The 23261-nt window shown below is 38.7% G+C and overlaps 2 protein-coding genes and 1 long non-coding RNA gene across 3 annotated transcripts; 1 reads left to right on the forward strand and 2 right to left on the reverse strand.

Annotated features, from left to right (window-relative positions):
• The first annotated feature begins 609 nt into the window (after window positions 1-609).
• Window positions 610-19723, forward strand: LOC144898613 (uncharacterized). The gene is made up of 4 exons (XR_013627512.1): window positions 610-786; window positions 946-1003; window positions 1082-1112; window positions 19269-19723. It is a non-coding gene; the product is annotated as an uncharacterized LOC144898613 (long non-coding RNA).
• On the reverse strand, window positions 3762-7948 carry homeza (homeobox and leucine zipper encoding a). The gene is made up of 3 exons (XM_078791379.1): window positions 7414-7948; window positions 6745-6831; window positions 3762-6405 (listed from the first exon to the last, which is right to left on the reverse strand). The coding sequence occupies exon 3, from the start codon at window positions 6373-6375 to the stop codon at window positions 4426-4428; it is 1950 nt and encodes a 649-aa protein (XP_078647505.1). The 5' UTR covers window positions 6376-6405; window positions 6745-6831; window positions 7414-7948; the 3' UTR covers window positions 3762-4425.
• dhrs1 (dehydrogenase/reductase (SDR family) member 1) lies at window positions 14807-22241 on the reverse strand. The gene is made up of 9 exons (XM_058068124.2): window positions 22077-22241; window positions 19248-19396; window positions 18761-18904; window positions 17564-17643; window positions 17180-17312; window positions 16967-17107; window positions 16820-16889; window positions 15401-15481; window positions 14807-15319 (listed from the first exon to the last, which is right to left on the reverse strand). Exons 2-9 carry the CDS (start codon window positions 19389-19391, stop codon window positions 15183-15185), a joined length of 930 nt encoding a protein of 309 aa, XP_057924107.2. The 5' UTR covers window positions 19392-19396; window positions 22077-22241; the 3' UTR covers window positions 14807-15182.
• Window positions 22242-23261: the final 1020 nt, after the last annotated feature.

The following is a 23261-nucleotide window of genomic DNA, read 5'->3' on the forward strand; positions in this document are numbered from 1 at the left end:
AAAAAGTCATATTATGAGAATAAGGTTGTAAAGTCATAATTAACAATTTTTTTTTTACAATTTATAAAACATTTTCTCATAAATGCATGACTTTATTCTCTAATGTTAAAACTTTATTCTCATGAATTTCCAAATTTTCCTTGTAAATTTCTGACTTTATTCTTATATATTTATAAATCTTAATAAATTTACCATTTCTTTCATAAATTTATGACTTTATTATCATAAAGGTACAATTTTTTTCTCGTAAATATACAACTTTATTCACATACATTTTAAATTTCTTTTCTTTTACATTCTCGTGAATGTACAATTTTTTCCCCGTAAATGTATGACTTTATTCTCGTAATGTTTGGACTTTTTTTCTATTAAATGTACGACTTTATTCTTGTAAATTTGCCATTTCTTTTCTCATAAATGTACTACTTTTTTCTTGTAAATTTACCTTTTTTTCTCGTAAATGCACAACTTTAGTCTCATAATAGTTAGACTTTATTGTCGTAAATTAATTTATTTCTTTGTAAATTTTTGACTTTATTTTCGTAATGTTAGTTTTTTTTGTAAATTTACAACTTCATTCTCGTACATTTACGACTTAAATTTCATTATTTCCAGGCTTATTTCCGTGGGTCACATAAAAGGATTATGGCCCCCGGGCCTTAAGTTTGACACCCGTACTGGATCACATGTTGTAATTGATAAATATGTCTGAGTTTCAGTCATTTTGGTTCAGCAGAGCCCAGAGAGTGGATCAGAGACAGAGCCATCAGTCATTCCTCCAACACAGTAAATACTTGTCTGGCCACAATAAAAGGCCACTTTCATTTTGCACTTTATCATGTGGGTTGAATAATTATTAGGGGAACTGTATATTACCATAAATCTCATTCATTAAATCAACTATTGGAGAAAATAAGATGTTTTTTTTTAATATGTGCTTCCCAGACTCCTGGATCAGCAACTTCTCTTTCTAGCCGCAGTTCTCTTCTTCAACATATACACAGTAAGTGTTGTCGTCATTAAAATGTAGACACTCAAAATGCAATATGTTCATCCCATATTTCCTTTTATGTTTTTGAAGGGACACCAACTTCTATCAGCCCGCCAACAAGGTGAGAAACATAATTTTTGCAACATTTGTGCCGACTTATCAATACACTGAAACAGTTTCTTGCAAATCTGAAGACAGGCAAGTCGTTAGCAGTGTTTTTTTTTTTGAAAAAAAATGGATTACAATTTATTATTATTAGGGCCACATGGAAAAAAATATTTTTAGAATAAGATCATAAATTTGAGAAAAAAGTCACCTGTAACACCATGACACCTAATATTATCACATACTACATATATTGTCCCTGTACCCTAGAAACCGCCCATGAATGATACGGGAAAAGGCCAAAAATGATACTGTGTCAAAGCCCAGGGCAGTGATACTGATAAAATATAGAGTTTAACCATGTCCTGTATCAGCCCCCGTAGCTGTCCACTCAGAGCGCGCTGCTCTGGTATCGTGCCCGTGAAACAACCAATCAGAGAACAGCACACGAGTGCTTAGTGTCCTAGTGCTTCTCCAGTCACCAAAAAATCCAAACTAATAATTAATGGAACTTTAATTGTCAGACATTGATAAGATAAGACCGTTGATAAAATATTATTGTTGAAATATTTTTGCAATTGTTGTGTTTACACAGTTTAGATATAATACATGTAATAAACTGAACATTTTCTGGAAACAAAATGGTCTTTTGATTTGAATAGTACGTGATAATAAGCTCATGATTAAATAGTATGTGATAATAAGATCAACACATGGTTTGTCTGGTATCAGGCCCAGTATCATGCCCCTGCGTGCCAGTATCAGCCCGAGACCGACACTTGGGGTTATTATATCACCAGACCATGTGATAACCTGTAATTACAACTCTCTTCTCAACATCTCAGATTAATATTTTCCAACGTGGCCCTAATACTCCATCGTATGTTTTTTTGTAAGACAACAAGGATACCGAAAGCGTTTCACCTCACTTGCTGGTTTCACCATGTTGGTTTCTGTTGACTAATTTAACAGTCACACAATCCCACTGCTCTTTGGTTTCTTCACGGTGTTCCTTTTCCATCCGTAAGAGTTGGACATACTGTACGCAATTCAGGCCATGTGCAGTACTAGTTAGGACAAAGTATTTTAAATGAGGCCCGATGTATTAGTATTTCTGGATGCTCTCTTAGCACACTGAAATTAACATGTGAATGTGCAGACCAGGGGTGTGCAAACTGCAAAAAATCCCAAGAATGGACAGGGCAGTTTTGATGTTAGATATGCTAAGAAGTTACATAAATTTATGTAGCTTTATGATATGGGTGAAAAAACACATTATTAGTATGAGTCCACCCATAATTACTTTTTTCCTGGAATATTTTGACTTTATTCCCATAATATTTTGACTTTGTTATAATATTAAAACGGGCGACACGGCGGTCGAGTTGGTTAGCGCACAGACCTCACAGCTAGGAGACCAGGGTTCAATTCCACCCTCAGCCATCTCTGTGTGGAGTTTATATGTTCTCCCCGTGCATGCGTGGGTTTTCTCCGTGTACTCCGGTTTCCTTCCATATTCCAAAAACATGCTAGGTTAATTGGCAACTCCAATTGTCCATAGGTATGAATGTGAGTGTGAATGGTTGTTTGTCTATATGTGCCCCGTGATTGGCTGGCCACCAGTCCAGGGTGTACCCCACCTCTCGCCCGAAGACAGCTGATAGGCTCCAGCAACCCCCGGACCGTCGTTAGGTTAAGCGTTAGAAAATGAATGAATAAATATAACATATTCAGGGCTGCAGCAAGGAGACCCGGGTTCGATTCCCCTCTCATGCATGTCTGTGTGGAGTTTGCATGTTCTCCCCCTGCGTGGGTTGCCTCCCATATTCCAAAAACATGCTCCAGCACCCCCAGCGACCCTCGTGAGGAAAAGCGGTAGAAAATGAATGAATAATAAAACTTTTTCTCAACTAAATGTTCCAAAAATCTCATACGGGAACTTTAGAAAATTATTTAATATTTCTACTTTACCTGAAAAAGTGTAGTATTAGCTTTGTAGTATAATGACTATAACTTTTTAGCAACCAAATGTTAAAAAAATATAATTTTCTAAAATAACATTTTCTTTCATTTTCTACTGCTTTTCCTCATGAGGGTTCGCGGGGGTGCTGGAGCCTATCCCAGCTGTCTTTGGGCGAGAGGTGGGGTACACCCTGGATTGGTCGCCAATCACAGGGCACATATAGACAAACAACCATTCACACTCACATTCATACCTATGGACAATTTGGAGTCGCTAATTAACCTAGCATGTTTTTGGAATGTGTGAGGAAACCGGAGTACCCGGAGAAAACCCACGCATGCACGGGGAGAACATGCAAACTCCACACAGAGATGGCCGAGGGTGGAATTGAACCCTCACTCTCCTAGCTGTGAGGTCTGTGCGCTAACCACTCGACCGCCGTGCCGCCTTAACATTTTCATTTATTCTATTACTTTAATAATTGTTTTTACTTCACATTATTACTTTATTCTTAGAAACCTACAGTTTTTTTGTCTCGGAATATTATGATTTTATTCTCTTAAGTTTTAGAATGTGCCATGTAACTTCCAAAAACAAATGTCACCGAGCTTTGGACAACGCTGGCGTAGCGCATTTTTCAAACAGAATAGCTCAGAGAACCAAAGGAATGCATTTAGGAAAACACTGCGAATCGAATGGAAAAAGGTTGTAACTTATTCTTTTAATCTAAACCTGTATAAGTTAACAAACAGCAGGTTTAAGGAGGACAGTGTTTAGTACATGAAATAATTGGACTTATTCAACATAATGGCAGCAGGCTCCAAATGCAAAGTGCAAGATGTCAAATTCAAAAAAAGGAAAAAATGTCCAGTGTGCATGTCTGTGTCAGGAATATAACGGGGGGGGTTATCAAGGAATGATTTACACAAAAAAGCGGTAACAGTGGCAAAAGTCGTCCAAAAAAAAAAAAAAAACGTCTCTGTCCACCGTACTCGGTACCAAAAACAAACCAGCAGTTTAAATCGCCGCTACAATTAGCTATTCTGCAGTTGATATTCTAAGGAAAAAAAAGGGATACAAAATATATCAAACCAGTGTACAAGTTTATGTACTATTTACATGAACGCAGGCTGCAAAAAGTCATCCGTTTTCAAATATATTAGGATAAGCAGAGAATGAAGTAAATACACCTGCTACACACACACACACAAACCTTCATTTTGGGTTTTGTGCTTGGAAGACTAAAATGTTACAATCATGCTTCAAATAAAGCAATATTAAAACCAAGTCAACAACTAAGCTTTGCTGGTAGAAACGACATAACGAGTAGTTCATTAGCATGATTTCAACAAAATCATCCATTGTTTTAATCTGTAACAACGGGTTCTTGGTCGGGTTCCCCAACGACCTGAGCTGAAAACCAATCTCGCACTTGCTGGTAGCTCATTTTGGATTTATTGCATAGAGTGTCAAGATCCTTTTCGTTGAGCGAACCGTTGGAGAGGAAATAGTTAACCAACGGTTGTACGTTCGGGGAATCCGCCGTGCTTCCGTTGGTTTGAGCTTTGCGTTTTCGGCTACCCGCGACCCTCGAAGACGCAGCGGAGCCGTTGGTTAAAGCGGCGCTACTTTGCTGAGCGGCGAGCTCTGCCAGGAACTTGTCGCGGACCCCCTTGACCCATCGCAGTTGTCCGTTTTTAACCGCGTAACGCGTATCCCCGAACCACTGGATCACGTCGGCTCGTGGTAAGCCCGTGATCTTTGTTAGTTCTGTGTAGTCTTCGCTCTTGGGCCACTGGCAGAGTAAGAAGTGCTGCTTTAACAAAGCCAACTGCTCCTTGGTCTTCCTCGGTCTTCCGGCAGATGTCCGGGAAGCAGACGTAGACGCCGTTGAGTGATGTTGGTTATTGCCTGCGGTCGAGTGAGCCGACTTCTTTGACGCAGTGATGCCGTTTGGGGGCTGTTTATATGGTGATGTCGTAAGGGGCGGCGTTCCGGAGGGGGAGGAGGAAGCAGACGATCTGAATACATCGGGAAGTTCCTGCGGAGGAGCGTCTTGATCAGGCTTGCAGGGTTTAGTCAACTGCAAAGGTTCTTCTTCGCTCTGTTCCCCGTCTTTGAGGCTGTCTCCGTCACCGGACAAGTCTTCGATCGTTTCATATCCCTCCGCTTCGAGGTCCCGTTCCCCAAACGCCTCAAGACTATGAGACAAGAAGGTCTGGAAAAAGTGTGAATTGCTGATCACGTTGCTTCGGGTTGCTTCCTGGACCTTCCCGGCACTGAAATGACGAGGCTTTTGTGTCGTTAGCGGAAGAGGTTCGCTTTGTTGCTCTTGTTTACCCCCCGCTGTTGTGTGATTGGAAAAACCCTGCGCCGCCGCCAGGCTCCCTCGCCCGACTCTTAGCTGGTAACGACTGTCGCTGAACCATTTTCGAATGTCGTTTCGGCTCAGACCGGTCTCCTCTTGCAAACGTCGAAGCTCCACCTCGGCGGGCCAGTTCTCTCTCAAAAAGCTTTTCCGAAGCGCGGCGAGCTGAGCTTTGGATTTTTTGTAGCGACCGTGGCGATGCTGTTGCGGGGAAGACACCGAAAGATCTAAGGAGACCTCAGCAGCGGCGGCGGCGGCGGCAGTACTTGACGGCGTGTCGCTTGGCGGACGGTAGAAGTAGGAATCCTGAGGAGGCGGCAGCGTTGAGATGAAACACGGCGATGTGGATTTGGCTGGTTTGTAAGAATCTGGCGATTCGCATTTTGGTTTATTCTTCTTAGGAGTCACACTGGGGTAAACGTCCTCGACTTCTGAATCTTTATCCTCAACGACCTTAGCTTCCTCGCTCATTTCAGAGGCGTCGTCAAAGGAGTATGGCACAGATAGCTTCTGACGCGTCTCCTCTATCTCCTCCGATGACCAACTGATACCGTATTTGATTCTCTGTACCATAAACCACACCTTGACTTTGTCCAAGGGCAAAGAACACACCCGGGCTAATGTGTTCACCTCCAGGGACGACGGGTATGGAAACAAGTTAAAAGCTTGGACCAGTTCTGGGATGGAGTCAAGTTCACTGGTTTGATCAGAATGCGTCCACACCAGTTTGAGTTCCTCCGATACGAGAGGCAAGCACACAACAGAGTTGTGGTTGGTAGTGAAACTGGGCGCGGAGCCCGGGTTGCCTTCAGTCGAAGTGGAGGAATGGTGCAAATCCTTGACGGCACGTTTATTATCTTCGCACGCGGCCTTCGTCCTTTTGACGTCCAAGAATTTCTTGGCAGCAAGTAGTCCAACTTTTCCATTTTGTTCTTCATAAGTCGCCATCTGGTCGATGGAAGTAGAGGGTCTCTTACACCTAGAAGAAACAGGATATTTTTAGCTAAAAATATCATGCTAAAAAATCAGTATGCTAATGTTTGAAGAAGTTTCAGTTCGCCCTCATTGTTGAAGTCAGTTACCGGACAGCTGTTTGCCCCCTCCCCCCCCTCTTCCTACTTTGAACTCCTTATTCTGAACTCCCACTGAAACGAGTCGTATACCCGGTCCAGACTGGGTTCCCCTCCCCCAAAGTGTGGTGGTGGGCTGACTTTTGTTTTGTGTGAGCGGGGGACTTGGTCGCAAAAGGGTGGGAGCATTGGGGAATGAACATCCATGAGAAAAAAAAAAAAAAAACCTTCACGGGTTTACGTTCTCACCCCTTTTTCTTGTCGGGCTTTGTTCCACTTCCACAAGTCTCCAAAGATAAATAGAGCCCGTTCACGATGGCGCACAGCCGAGAACCTGCAAACGTAGAAAAAAAGAGTCCGATTTTAATGAAATTTCTCATCACCGCCATTAAAAAAATATATATTAAATGTTAAGCAACAGGTAAAAACCACTTCACAATAAAACTTACATTCAAGCGTATTAACAGTGCATTGAATAACTAATATAACTCCAATTGAAGTCAATAAACTATGTCAATAAATCAGTACTAACCAGTAAATCTGATAAAAATGAACTTAAATAAACATATTCAATAAAAAATGGTGTATTTAGCTTGAAATGAGTAGCTAACTCCTAATACCACAACATTCGTCATTCGTGACCTACTGGAACAAATAGGGGGTGATGTAATACATCACCCACCCACGGGTGGTTGTTTTTTATATATATATACTTTTATCTCAACATACAAGAACGTTTAATTGGATATTTTCTTCAATTTGGGTGTAAAGCTAAAAAAAAAAGTTGCTAGTGCCAGTAACAATGGTAATGGTGCCTCTGTCCCCTTTATGGCGTACTAAGTAAAACGCTTGACTGCACTGGCGCACTTCTTCGGCACACACAGTCCGATACTATCGTCAAAAAAAAGAAACTTACCGCAAATATAAAAAATAAGTCTTCGCTCCGGGGGGGGAGGCGTATGTGAGCGAACAAAACGAAGAAACCCCCAGTTTCCGTTTCGTTCCAGGCGGCTCTAAATGGCCGAAGTTGAGAGGAAAGACCGTGGACACAATGCCCGTCCGTCCCTCCGTCCGTCTGTCGGCTTGACCCTTGGCTTATTTTCAACCGAGAACCAAACAGGATTAACGGACAACGACGCGCACATCCGACGGCGACCAAGTTTGTCGGACTTCGGCTTCGGTCGCCTCCGCTTTAAAGACGGCTTTTGTATTCCCCGGCTGAGAGAGTGTCTCCTTCCGCCGCGACGACGACTTGCTCCGTCCGCGCTCGCTTTTGTTCTGTTGAGAAGTGTTTCCACTGTCCGGCCACATCGAGTTGTGAGGCGGAGCTGCACACCAGGAAGCCCAGCGAGGCCCAACTGCCTGTCACGGCCTCGGCGGGGTGGGTGTGCCAGGCTGCCGGGGAAGGCTTCACATTGGTGGGAGGAGGCGTCTGTACAACAAATCCGGGGCAGTGGGCTACCAAAAAAAAAAAATAATAAAAAAATCGCCAAACACGCTGTGATGCCAAATCAGATGTGGGCCACACAGAAAATATCATCAAAATACATATATATGCAGTATTTCAATGTACAGTCGAAATAGGGTTTATTTACTCAACTGCAGAAAAGACCAGGCACAATTAAGGAATGGAATGGCCTTTATTGTCATTATACAAGATGTACAACGAGATTGGAGAGCTTCACCTTTCAGTGCAGTAAAGTTTAAAAAGAAAAAAAAGGTATATAAAAGTAGAGTAAAAAAGACAATTTAACAAGATATACACAAGATATATGGCTCCATTTAAGGCTCAATTATGCTCCAGCGGCAACGCAAACGGTGAAGATAAGATAAAATAAGATAAGATATACCTGTATTAGTTCCACAAGAGGAAATTCCTGATTTACAGCCGCAGAAACAGACAACAAAAAGCACAAAAGAGCTTATAAAGTGCAAAATGAAGGTAATACAAATCATAAAGTTATACACACAAATTGCCGACATGTTGATGAAGACACAGGTTTATTGTTCAGGACATTTGGAGCAGTTTATCACATCTCACTCGTATGTGAGATAGTTTGTTTAGATGCCAACAGATGGCAGCGCTGAGCGTTGTTACTTTACAAGAATCAACAAGAAGTCGATGCATGCAAATTTCAAATTTTTGTTACCGTTCTCGGCGGGGGGGAGTGTGAACCCTAACCCCTAACCCTAACAGATCAACGATTGTCATTATATTGTCAGCGTAGTGTCAAAGCATCGGTCTCCAGCGCAAGGCAGTTATATCCATCGTGAGCGCAGAAATCGATCGATCCATCTCGGGCGCAGCGCTATCGATCGATCGCGCAGATCCATCGTTAGCGCGTAATATGTACATTTGGGAGCAAATATGAGGTGAAAGAAAATGGAGGAAAATGCAGTGTCTCTGCAGAGTGGGAGAAAGTTAGCTGGGGCGTTCAAGGTCAGTCAAACAACATGGACAGGTCGCCACTTGCAACAAACAACATAAACACTAATAGACCCTTAAGTGTATATATTTTTTAAAATAAAATAATGGCCCGTTTTTCCGAAATGTATATCAATTTACATAAAATTTACATAAAACGTTTTGAAAATATATTTAGAATCTTAACCCGTGTATGTACCATGAGGTGTTCAAGGTCCGTCAAACAACATGGACAGGTCGCCACTTGCAACAAACACCCTGAAGTGTATATATTTAAAAAAAATAAAATAATGGCCCGTTTTTCCAAAATGTATATCAATTTACATAAAATTTACATAAAACGTTTTGAAAATATATTTAGACTCGGAACCCGTGTATGTACCATGGGGCGTTCAAGGTCCATCAAACGACATGGACAGGTCGCCACTTGCAACAAACAACATAAACACTAATAGACCCTTAAGTGTATATATATTTTTTTAATAAAATAATGGCCCGTTTTTCCAAAATGTATATCAATTTACATAAAACGTTTTGAAAATATATTTAGAATCGTAACCCGTGTATGTACCATGGGGCGTTCAAGGTCCGTCGAACGACATGGACAGGTCGCCACTTGCAACAACCAACATAAACACTAATAGACCCTTAAGTGTATATATATTTTTAATAAAATAATGCCCTGTTTTTCCAAAATTTATATCAATTTACACACAATTTACATAAAACGTTTTGAAAATATATTTAGAATCTTAACCGTGTATGTACCATGGAGCGTTCAAGGTCCGTCGAATGACATGGACAGGTCGCCACTTGCAACAAACAACATAAACACTAATAGACCCTTAAGTGTATATATATTTTTTAAATAAAATAATGGCCTGTTTTTCCAAAATGTATATCAATTTACATAAAACGTTTTGAAAATATATTTAGAATCGTAACCCGTGTATGTACCATGGGGCGTTCAAGGTCCGTCGAACGACATGGACAGGTCGCCACTTGCAACAACCAACATAAACACTAATAGACCCTTAAGTGTATATATATTTTTAATAAAATAATGGCCTGTTTTTCCAAAATTTATATCAATTTACATAAAATTTGCATAAAACTTTTTAAAAATATATTTAGAATCGTAACCCGTGTATGTACCATGGGTCGTTCAAGGTCCGTCGAACGACATGGACAGGTCGCCACTTGCAACAACCAACATATACACCAATAGACCCTTAAGTGTATATATATTTGTAATGAAATAATGCCCTGTTTTTCCAAAATGTATATCAATTTACATAAAATTTACATAAAACGTTTTGAAAATATATTTAGAATCGTAACCCGTGTATGTACCATGGGGCGTTCAAGGTCCGTCGAACGACATAGACAGGTCGCCACTTGCAACAAACAACATAAACACTAATAGACCCTTAAGTGTATATATATTTTTTAAATAAAATAATGGCCTGTTTTTCCAAAATGTATATCAATTTACATAAAATTTACATAAAACGTTTTGAAAATATATTTAGAATCGGAACCCGTGTATGTACCATGGGGCGTTCAAGGTCCATCAAACGACATGGACAGGTCGCCACTTGCAACAAACACCCTGAAGTGTATATATATTTTAAAAATAAAATAATGGCCTGTTTTTCCAAAATGTATATCAATTTACATAAAACGTTTTGAAAATATATTTAGAATCGTAACCTGTGTATGTACCATGGGGCGTTCAAGGTCCATCAAACGACATGGACAGGTCGCCACTTGCAACAACCAACATAAACACTAATAGACCCTTAAGTGTATATATATTTTTTAAATAAATTAATGGCCTGTTTTTCCAAAATTGATACTCATTTACATAAAATGTACATAAAACGTATTGAAAATATATTTAGAATCGTAACCCGTGTATGTACCATGGGGCGTTCAAGGTCTGTCGAACGACATGGACAGGTCGCCACTTGCAACAAACAACATAAACACTAATAGACCCTTAAGTGTATATATATTTTTTAAATAAAATAATGGCCTGTTTTTCCAAAATGTATATCAATTTACATAAAACGTTTTGAAAATATATTTAGAATCGTTACCCGTGTATGTACCATGGGGCGTTCAAGGTCCGTCGAACGACATGGACAGGTCGCCACTTACAACAAACAACATAAACACTAATAGACCCTTAAGTGTATATATATTTTTTTATAAAATAATGGCCCGTTTTTCCAAAATGTATATCAATTTACATAAAACGTTTTGAAAATATATTTAGAATCGTAACCCGTGTATGTACCATGGGGCGTTCAAGGTCCGTCAAACGACATGGACAGGTCGCCACTTGCAACAAACAACATAAACACTAATAGACCCTTAAGTGTATATATATTTTTTTTATAAAATAATGGCCCGTTTTTCCAAAATGTATATCAATTTACATAAAACGTTTTGAAAATATATTTAGAATCTTAACCGTGTATGTACCATGGAGCGTTCAAGGTCCGTCGAATGACATGGACAGGTCGCCACTTGCAACAAACAACATAAACACTAATAGACCCTTAAGTGTATATATATTTTTTTTATAAAATAATGGCCCGTTTTTCCAAAATGTATATCAATTTACATAAAACGTTTTGAAAATATATTTAGAATCTTAACCGTGTATGTACCATGGAGCGTTCAAGGTCCGTCGAATGACATGGACAGGTCGCTACTTGCAACAAACAACATAAACACTAATAGACCCTTAAGTGTATATATATTTTTTAAATAAAATAATGGCCTGTTTTTCCAAAATGTATATCAATTTACATAAAACGTTTTGAAAATATATTTAGAATCGTAACCCGTGTATGTACCATGGGGCGTTCAAGGTCCGTCGAACGACATGGACAGGTCGCCACTTGCAACAAACAACATAAACACTAATAGACCCTTAAGTGTATATATATTTTTAATAAAATAATGCCCTGTTTTTCCAAAATGTATATCAATTTACATAAAATTTACATAAAACGTTTTGAAAATATATTTAGAATCGTAACCCGTGTATGTACCATGGGGCGTTCAAGGTCCGTCGAACGACATGGACAGGTCGCCACTTGGAACAAACAACATAAACACTAATAGACCCTTAAGTGTATATATATTTTTTAAATAAAATAATGGCCTGTTTTTCCAAAATGTATATCAATTTACATAAAACGTTTTGAAAATATATTTAGAATCTTAACCCGTGTATGTACCATGGGGCGTTCAAGGTCCGTCGAACGACATGGACAGGTCGCCACTTGGAACAAACAACATAAACACTAATAGACCCTTAAGTGTATATATATTTTTTAAATAAAATAATGGCCCGTTTTTCCAAAATGTATATCAATTTACATAAAACGTTTTGAAAATATATTTAGAATCGGAACCCGTGTATGTACCATGGGGCGTTCAAGGTCCATCAAACGACATGGACAGGTCGCCACTTGCAACAAACACCCTGAAGTGTATATATATTTTTAAAATAAAATAATGGCCCGTTTTTCCAAAATGTATATCAATTTACATAAAACGTTTTGAAAATATATTTAGAATTGTAACCTGTGTATGTACCATGGGGCGTTCAAGGTCCATCAAACGACATGGACAGGTCGCCACTTGCAACAACCAACATAAACACTAATAGACCCTTAAGTGTATATATATTTTTTAAATAAATTAATGGCCTGTTTTTCCAAAATTTATATCAATTTACATAAAACGTATTGAAAATATATTTAGAATCGTAACCCGTGTATGTACCATGGGGCGTTCAAGGTCTGTTGAATGACATGGACAGGTCGCCACTTGCAACAAACAACATAAACACTAATAGACCCTTAAGTGTATATATATTTTTTAAATAAAATAATGGCCTGTTTTTCCAAAATGTATATCAATTTACATAAAATTTGCATAAAACGTTTTAAAAATATATTTAGAATTGTAACACGTGTATGTACATGCAAATGAAATTGTCTATCACAAAGAGATTTACAGGACAACTGTAGCTGGCGGTGTAACACACGTGTTTTTGCTTATTTTCCATAAAAAAATTTCCCTTATTTTCATATGGAGATGTTGACAGGTATAACAGGAGGGCTCTCGATTTATGAGCGAGGTCCGTTCCGATGACGCGTTGTAAGTCGATCTTGAGTGTAAGTCGGTATTTATACCTGCATGAGTCACGGACACAATACACAGAAAACATGAAGGACATTAAAAAAAAAACAGAAATAGAAAGATTAAATCCAAAATGAAATGGTAATCCATCCAATTTCTTGTGATTATACGGGTCCGGGGTCAATGGGGGGAGAGTCCAGACATCTCGGTGGTCTCCGGCCAACTCTTCCAGTTCCACAGATCAGCTGTGAGACATGATCCCCCCCCTCAGCATGTCCGATATCTGCCCCGGGTGGGCCTCATCCTTGCTATTCCAATGGAGGCCATTCTTTAAAGTCTATTTGTCAGACGTAGATCAACATGGACCAAAAAGTGATAACATTTGTTCCTTACACGGTATCGAACCTCGTTCAAGTTGCTATCGTTTGTGCTGCATGTGGCAGTGATGTGCAACTCGGGTTGGAGTAAACACTTGTGTGCCAGATATTGTATGTTCGGGGATGACTAGCAAATGTTAAAAAAAAAAATCACAACAGCGATCATGAGAACATATTTTTTTTTAATTGATATGCCAATACAGTAGCATATGCAAAATTTCAATAATAATAATATTATGACAAACTGTAGCTGAGACTTTGCATATTTCATCAGATTTCATTGACTGCATTTCTTTGTACAACTTCAGTTACCTAAAACAGGGGTGTCCAAAGTGCAGCTTAGGGGCCATTTGCGGCCCGCAGCACATTCTAAAACTACCATTTAATAACAACATAAAAAAAGTAAATATCAGAAGTCATTTTATAAGAATAGTCAAAATATCCAGAGAGGGGAAAAAAACAAGAAAAACTCACAATTTACATAAATAACTTTATAATATTCTAACAAAAAAATATGATAAAATTGTCATTTTGAGTTAAAAGTTATGTCATGAGAATAAAGTCTAAATATAATAAATAAAAGGCATAATTATGGGAAGAAAAGTGACAAAAAGGAAGTTGAAATAACAGCAGAAATGTCATTTTACTAGAATGAGGTCAAATTAATGAGGGGAAAAAAGTTGTATACTCATGAGAAAAAAATGTTAAGAAAATTCATATCATGGGGAGCTGCTGAATCTTTTTTTTAACATTTTTTACAAGACTTAATATTTTCTTATTACTATGTGGAACAAACAAAACACGTATTGGGAAATTAGGTTGGAGAAAATATAATATGGGAGAAAAAAATTAAGAAGAAAGTTGAAATATTAGGAAAATTAAGAAGAAAAAATAGCAAAATTTACATTATTAATACGCTTTTTCACCTATATGACAAAGCTGAGATGCAGTTTTTACTTAAATTACATATAACGTCCTTACATATTTGGCCCTCACATCTTCTCATTTTTCCCTAATAGGGCCATTGGTGGAAAAAATCTGGACACCCCCTATAATTAAATTAAATTAACTAACTATCTGTGCCAACATAATGAAATATTTCAATGAATGCAAAAAAAAGATCTGGAGGTGGACTTCCATCAACAAAAAAATGAGCTCCACTGCATTAATCTTTCATTTAAAACTAAATATTTAAAAGAACTACATATCCTGCAGGAATGTTCTACTTCATTGACCAAATCCACAACATTATCGGGTAATACTTTGAATAAACTTCCCAGTCATACAAAGAACTATAAATGAAACAAATATCTACAATCTATGTCGAAAATGAGATAAATAAATAGCTTTCCATTTCTTTATTCATCCAAAAGCAAACTGTACTGTGTAACAGCAACAGTCAGGTAACGTGTATACTTTTGTTATTATAAATACAGGACAAGAAAAATAAACATTGACATGTGATTTTTTACATTGCTTTAACTTTTTTTTGCCATAATCAGTTAGCTTATCTTATGCAAAATTGTGATATATGAAAATGTTCAGTCCAGGCATGTCAGTGCAATACAGAACACTTGAAGTAGAATAATAGTGAGAAGCATGGAATGTACGTAAGAAATGTATGTCTTCACCACGTGGGTCATACTCAAAGTACTCAAAGTCAAGTTTTATTCTGATAGTACTGGGAGACGTAGGTGAATACTGTAGTATCGGAATAGTTTAGAAGTGGTTGCTAGCCAAGGGGAGCAAAAAGCGTGGTACTCTAATGAATGACGGGACAAAAGATGAGAGCCAGGAGACGTACGGGACTTGGGTCAGCAGGAATTTTAGGGAGGTAAAATCAGCGATGCTTCGCCCTGGGAATAAGAATAGATTCAAAAATACAGCAGGTGGTAAAGATACTTTTTAAATGTTGTGTTATTCAAACGTGGATTCACCGTCAACATCTTGGATGCCGTAACGCCTGGCCAGGTCGCAGGTCATCAGAATTTTCCCAGTCAGCGACATCAGGTTTTTGTCTGTTGGACAAATCGCAACGCAGGTGAAAACAAGTTTTTTTTAAATAATTGGAAGTTTTTCTTATGTAGTCAAACCTCGGTTTTCATAAGCCCTACCATGCAACTTTGCCACTGTGATATTTTGGAAAGCAACACGAATTTATATATATTCATTCATTTTCTACCGCTTATCCTCACAAGGTTCGCGGGGGTGCTGGAGCCTATCCCAGGGGTACATCCTGGACTGGTGGCCAGCCAATCACAGGGCACATATAGACAAACAACCATTCACACTCACATTCATACCTATGGACAATTTAGAGTCGCTAATTAACCTAGCATGTTTTTTTGGAATGTGGGAGGAAACCGGAGCACCCGAAGAAAACCCACGCATGCACGGGGGAGAACATGCAAACTCCACACAGAGATGGCCGAGGGTGGAATTGAACCTGCGTCTCCTTGCTGTGTGGTCTGCGCGCTAACCACACGACCGCCGTGCAGCCTCCATTCATTAATTCATTCATTCATTTTCTAAAGCTTTTCCTCACAAGGGTCGCGGGGGTGCTGGAGCCTATCCCAGCTGTCCTCCCACATTCCAAAAACATGCTAGGTTAATTAGCGACTCCAAATTATCCATAGGTATGAATGTGAGTGTGAATGGTTGTTTGTCTATATGTGCCCTGTGATTGGCTGGCCACCAGTCCAGGGTGTACCCCGCCTCTCGCCTGAAGACAGCTGGGATAGGCTCCAGCACCCTCCCCTTGTGAGGATAAGCAACATAGAAAATGGATGGGTGTAAAAATAGTCACGATTTAGTACAGGGATGGGAAAACTACGGCCCGGAGGCCACATCCGGCCCGCCAAGTGTTTAAATACGGCCCACCCGTTCTTTCCAAAATATTGCATTTAAACTTAATATACAGCCTGGCAGGGCTGCACGGTGGTCGAGTGGTTAGCGCGCAGACCTCACAGCTAGGAGACCCGAGTTCAATTCCACCCTCGACCATCTCTGTGTAGAGTTTGCATGTTCTCCCCGTGCATGCGTGAGTTTTCTCCGGGTACTCCGGTTTCCTCCCACATTCCAAAAACATGCTAGGTTAATTAGCGACTCCAAATTGTCCATAGGTATGAATGTGAGTGTGAATGGTTGTTTGTCTATATGTGCCCTGTGATTGGCTGGCCACCAGTCCAGGGTGTACCCCGCCTCTCGCCTGAAGACAGCTGGGATAGGCTCCAGCAACCCCCGCGAGGAAAAGCGGTAGAAAATGAATTTATAAGCAGAATCATAAAATGTACACTAGTCATAGAGGATTTGAATCAACTGATGGCGCCTTAGAGTATAAACAATAACAATCCTACCTTTAGCAAGGTTGACAATACACAGCCCGCTAAATTCTGTGGTCTCTCCACTGGCAAATAAGTCCCGATACTGCAGGCAACACATGAAGTAGTGAGTATTTGATGTATGTATTTGATGTACAGTATACTAGCAATCTAACGCTATACCTCGGGATCGATCTTCTGTTGCGTATCCTCTTGCATGAACTCCGATATCAGCTCCGTATTGACCGGTCCAGGCCACAGACTGACAGATGCCACTCCTCTACGTCGGAGGTCAACGGCCATGTCTACCGCCATACGGTCACACTGTACACAAACCACACTTTTAATTACCCGAATCCTGAATCTCTGGACTTTTATACAAAAGCAGAAACGTACCGCTGCTTTCCCGACTCCGTATGGAACATTGAAGAGATACCGCAGCCCTCCCATGGATGAAATAGTGACGATTAAACCGCGTCCTTGAGCCACCATTATTCGGGCCGCGTACACCGAGAAGAAATAGTGTCCTCTGCCAGATCGGGAAAATAGATACACAAGATGTTATTTACAGGTTTAAGACAAGCTGATAACAAAATCAACCTTGAAAGAGATACGTACATACGTACGTACGTAACGCTGTACAAAGGTCTTAGGCCACCGCTAAGCATTGGCGACCTCTACTCATTACGGCCTTGCTATTAATCATCAACTCTTTTCCATAGTATTGCAGGTCGTAACATGAACTATTGCAATTGTTCAGCCATGATTAGCGCCCAGTACCTCAAACCGGTGTTGTTGATGGTATCCCAAAAAGATGGATCGGTCTCCCAGAATTTCTTTCCTTGATTGTCAAACAGAGCCTGCAATGACACCATTTAGACAAAGATTATTTGCTATTCCAGGGCGCTAACGGACTTACGGAATTGACCGATAAAAACGGAAATGCCGTCATCGTGAAGAAGAAGGGACTTTCATGTCTGGAAGGATTTACTCGCCAGACACTGAACAATCTTATCCCGACTGAAACTGGTTGAGTTTGCGGTAAACGTCGGCAAAAGTTGGCAGTATCTCCTCTTACAGAGCGTAAATGGAAGCTAGCAGGGTTAGCTTGTGTGGTTATGTGCGCGCGATTTTCACCAGATTGTATTCTAACATAAGGAACGTTTTACCGTGTCCGGTGACTATGTGGAATTCCTGAGTGAACAAAATACGAAAAGCACGTTAATTTTTTAACGTATATCGTCTTAGCCGTACATAAACATTCTCCACACACACATGACCGTCCTTCAAAATAAGGGCGCTGTTTGCCCCATGTCTGTTTGATATGGATGCTGTATGTATCATGTACCCAGAAAAAATTATTACGCTTGATTAATGTTCATGTTAAAGGTTAAATAACTGTTAATAGTTATCCTCCCTATCCGTGTGGAAGTGGTACGTTTTTGGCTATTTAAGTTTAAAGGAAATAACTTGAAGGCTACCGTTTAGGTCGCTAGCTCTCTAGTTTGCGAGTTAGCATGTGTCTCAAGACCCTGCAGTTGCGCAATATGTTGTAAATAAAAAGAGTATAAATGTGACTATAGTCGTGTTTTGTCATGTCTACAGGGCTCTAATAATGTTCATTTTAATCTGAAAAAAATAATTTGTCTACCCACCAACTATATGTGGTTTCTTAAGTTTTTATTATTATTATTATTATTATATTTATTTATTACTGATTGATTTTCTTTATTCTTGATTTGTTTATTTATTTTTCATCTTATTTTGTGCAGAAAAATAAAAATTAGAGAACAGTGGAATGTTTTATCAGAGCTTTTATTGTAGAAAATCAGAACCAAAGTTTGTATATTTTTCTGTTTTTAATAAATGCGTTATTTTTTTTTTTTTTGGAAAACCTGATGCGGCCCAGCCTTGCCCAGACCCTAGCTCCAGTGGCCCCCAGGTAAATTGAGTTTGAGACCCCTGATCTATACCAACCTGTACTCCAGCGTAAGCGTTGTTCACCAGGAGGTCCAGTCTCCCGTTCTGCTCTGCTTTGATACGTTCAAAAAGTTTCTCGATGTCTTCACCATTGGTGGAATCACAGATGACCGGCACACACTTCCCACCTCTCTCGCTAACCTGAGTCGAAGAAAATAAGTCAAATTGCTGATGAGTTGCGAAAAAATTGTATTGTTTATGGAGCTTCTTTGTGTCTGCCGACTCTCCCTGTCCTTTCTCTTGTTGTGGTATGGTTGCGATAGCGTGTAGGAATTTTTTTTTCAAGTGAACCTTAAAATGTGGGTAGCTAAAATTGTATTTCAGTTCATTTTCACTTCCATGGTGATGGCTTTCCTTTTCCTTGGCCCGACATAAGGGACTCTGTGATCAGTGCGGTGGAGTACATTGGCGTTGGAGAGGAAATAGTTGCAAATATGGACTTCCTGGTAGAAGATCCCCCCCCCCACCAATCTCATGATTTCACCTGTCCTGCTGTTTCTTTAAGAGACTTCTCCTGGCGTCCGGTGATGTAGACGGTGGCTCCCGCTTCGGAAAGCTGCAGCGCTATTCCCTTACCGATGCCTCTGGAGGCACCCGTGACCAAACACACCGAGCCGGAGAGAGCCATGTTCTCTGTGGACGGGTGGAGACAACCCGAAGAATGAGTTATACTGAAGTACGTCCGCATAATCAGACAGACATGCTGGAAAATTCACACAAAAGTCAAACTGTTTGGAAAATTTTTTACACCCTCGTCGTTCTTCCTTAAACTTTGTTTTAATGTTTTAACTTGTGATTACTGCATGGTTAACTTTTGCAGGATCAGTCATATGGATGGAAAGTTAATTCATTCAATGTATTTGTGTTATAAAACCAAAGCCAGCAGGCTATGTCGGGATTTGAACACCATTTCATCCCAAGACCCAAAGAGACATGGGTTTCCATCCAATAACAAATAAACACACAATTACTGATATGGTTCACTTAAAAATATTCAAGTATATTGAATGATTTTTCCGTTAATTTATTCATGATGATTACAATCCCAAATAAAAGTATTTTAGGCAAATAAAACAATGTTAATATTGGCATGCTAGCAATGCTAACATTATCATACTAGCATTTTTAACTATTTTCATGGGTAGACACATATATAAACACCTATCACTACCGTTATATTTTCATAGCTAGACATAAAGTATATAAACAATCAGCACTATTATGGTATGTCTTAGCATGTTAGCATTGCTAGCATGTTAACATTAGCATAGTAACATTTTTTTTATCAGTTTTTATCAGCATGTTAGCATTGTGAGCATGCTAACATTAGCATAGTAAAATTTTTATCCGCATGTTAGCATTGCTAGCATTCAAACATTAACATTCTAGCATTTTTTCTGTTCCAAACTGTTCCAAAGTAAAAAAATCTCAACTTATTGAGAATATTTAGTCTTCTCGGTACATTGCGCTAGGTGTTAGCATGTTTACGTTTGTATGTTAGAATTGCTAGCATACTAACATTAGCATAGTACGATTTAAGTATTTTTATGGCTAGACACATATATAAACATTTAGCATTATCATGCTACGTGTTACTATGCAAACATTAGCATAGTAAATTTTTTATCAGCATGTTAGCATTGCTAGCATTCTAATATTAACATTGTAGCATTTTTTTCTCAACTGTTCCAAAGTAAAAATTCTCAACTTGTTCAGAATATTTAGTCTTCTCGGCACATTGCGCTAAGTGTTAGCATGTTTACATTTGCATGTTAGAATTGCTAGCATACTAACATTAGCATAATACGATTTAAGTATTTTTATGGCTAGACACATATATAAACATTTAGCATTATCATGCTATGTATTATGCTAACATTAGCATAGTAACATTTTTATCAGCATGTTAGCGTTGCTAGCATTCTAACATTAACATTCTAGCATTTTTTCTCAACTGTTCCAAAGTAAAAATTCTCAAATCATTTAGAATATTTAGTGTTCTCGGTACATTGCGCTAAGTGTTAGCATGTTTACATTTGCATGTTAGAATTGCTAGCATACTAACATTAGCATAATACGATTTAAGTATTTTTATGGCTAGACACATATATAAACATTTAGCATTATCATGCTACGTGTTACTATGCAAACATTAGCATAGTAAATTTTTTATCAGCATGTTAGCATTGCTAGCATTCTAATATTAACATTGTAGCATTTTTTTCTCAACTGTTCCAAAGTAAAAATTCTCAACTTGTTCAGAATATTTAGTCTTCTCGGCACATTGCGCTAAGTGTTAGCATGTTACATTTGCATGTTAGAATTGCTAGCATACTAACATTAGCATAATACGATTTAAGTATTTTTATGGCTAGACACATATATAAACATTTAGCATTATCATGCTATGTGTTATTATGCTAACATTAGCATAGTAACATTTTTATCAGCATGTTAGCGTTGCTAGCATTCTAACGTTAACATTCTAGCATTTTTTCTCAACTGTTCCAAAGTAAAAATTCTCAAATCATTTAGAATATTTAGTGTTCTCGGTACATTGCGCTAAGTGTTAGCATGTTTACATTTGCATGTTAGAATTGCTAGCATACTAACATTAGCATAGCACGATTTAAGTATTTTTATGGCTAGACACATATATACACATTTAGCATTATCATGCTATGTGTTACTATGCTAAGATTAGCATAGTAACATTTTATCAAGTTTCATTATGTATATTAGGTAAACAATGTAACAATATAATGTACAATAAATACAGTATATAAACAATGTAACAATATGCACTACGAAGCAAAAAAAATATAGTAAACACTGACGACAACTGAATTAAATTATCAATATTAAAAGTACTGCTATGATGCTAGTATCGATATCAACAATATTTGCCTCGAACCGCCCAATCCAAGTCATCAATGGCATACTTATTAAGTGACAAAATGCCGTCAATGAGCCAAGTTCGAGTTCCACACACTCGAGGTGTCACTATAGGACGTAAGTTAAAAAAAAAAGTGCACCGTCATCTATCACAGTACACAGTTCACTTTGGGAGGGCGTGTTCCAGTTAAGTAACCCTCATAACACTCATACTTATGTCATAGAATTATGTTCAATTACCACAATAAATCATTATAATTTAAAGCAAAATCTCATAAGGTCCGAACGTTAAAAAAATGTAATTTATATAACATAAACTTGAATTCTCGAAATTAAACACGGTTCACGAACATGATATTTAACATTAAACGAAATAACTTTGCACGAGTTGAATACGTAAACGTAAAACAGTACTTACATTGAAGTGGACTTTGAATTTGTTTTTGTTTGTTTAAGTTTTCTTAACGTCTCCAGGTTAGGAAAACGAGACCCAGGCAAAGTTGTGAAGCTGAAATGGAGCGCCTCTTGTATTTCGAGCTGTGGCGTCTTCTTCTTCGCGTGATATTTTAACTACAGCCGGTATCCGTGATGTTGCATTACCGCCACCCTCCGGTGATACTTTGACATTGCAGCTTTATATTACTACCCGGTTTGTTTTTCCAGCTACGTCTTGGCCCTCAAAGCATGTCGTATTTTTATTGTATTTATAGGTTAAATAAAATAAACACAATAATTTCATAAATTTTATCCTTATAGATTTTCTTGTACAGTATTGTTGCATATGTGTAATTAATTAAATGCAACCTAATATGCATTTATATGATTGATGGCTACATGTAGACAAAACAATTGAAGACTTTGATTCATTTTGTACATGAAATATGCTCCAACCAATATATGCTAAGCTATCTTGTCTTATTGGTGAAGTGAAATAGTGCAATATTCTTCATTCATTGTATTGGCTGCACGCAGGCCTCACGGCTAGGAGAACCAAGTTCAATTCCACACTCGGCCATCTCTGTGTGGAGTTTGCATGTTCTCCCTGTGCATGCAAATTTTGTTGTAAAAATCCGTAAAAATTACAAGAAACCAAAAATGTGTATTTTTTGGGAAATGAGGTTCAAGGAAAAGTTTGAATATTATGGGAATAAAGTCATTTTGTAATGAATATTATTATACTAAAAAGAAAATGGGGCGGTACGGCAGTCGAGTGGTTAGCATGCAGACCTCACAGCTAGGAGACCCGAGTTCAATTCCACCCTAGGCCTTCTCTGTGTGGAGTTTCCATGTTCTCCCTGTGCATGCGTGGGTTTTCTCCGGGTACTCCGGTTTCCTCCCACATTCCAAAAAAACATGCTAGGTTAATTAGCAACTCCAAATTGTCCATAGGTATGAATGTGAGTGTGAATGGTTGTTTGTCTATATGTGCCCTGTGATTGGCTGGCAACCAGTCTCTCGGGCCGAAGACAGCTGGGATAGGCTCCAGCACCCCCCGCAGGATAAGCGGTAGAAAATGAATGTATTTTTAGAATGAGCATGCTCATTAATATGAATAATATAATAATAATAAGTAAAAAAAACAACTGCATGATCTATGAAAACC

The sequence above is a fragment of the Doryrhamphus excisus genome, linkage group LG6 (genome assembly GCF_037039965.1).
Source record: "Doryrhamphus excisus strain RoL-2023G ecotype Guam linkage group LG6, RoL_Dexc_Guam_v1.1, whole genome shotgun sequence".
NCBI lineage: Eukaryota > Metazoa > Chordata > Actinopteri > Syngnathiformes > Syngnathidae > Doryrhamphus > Doryrhamphus excisus.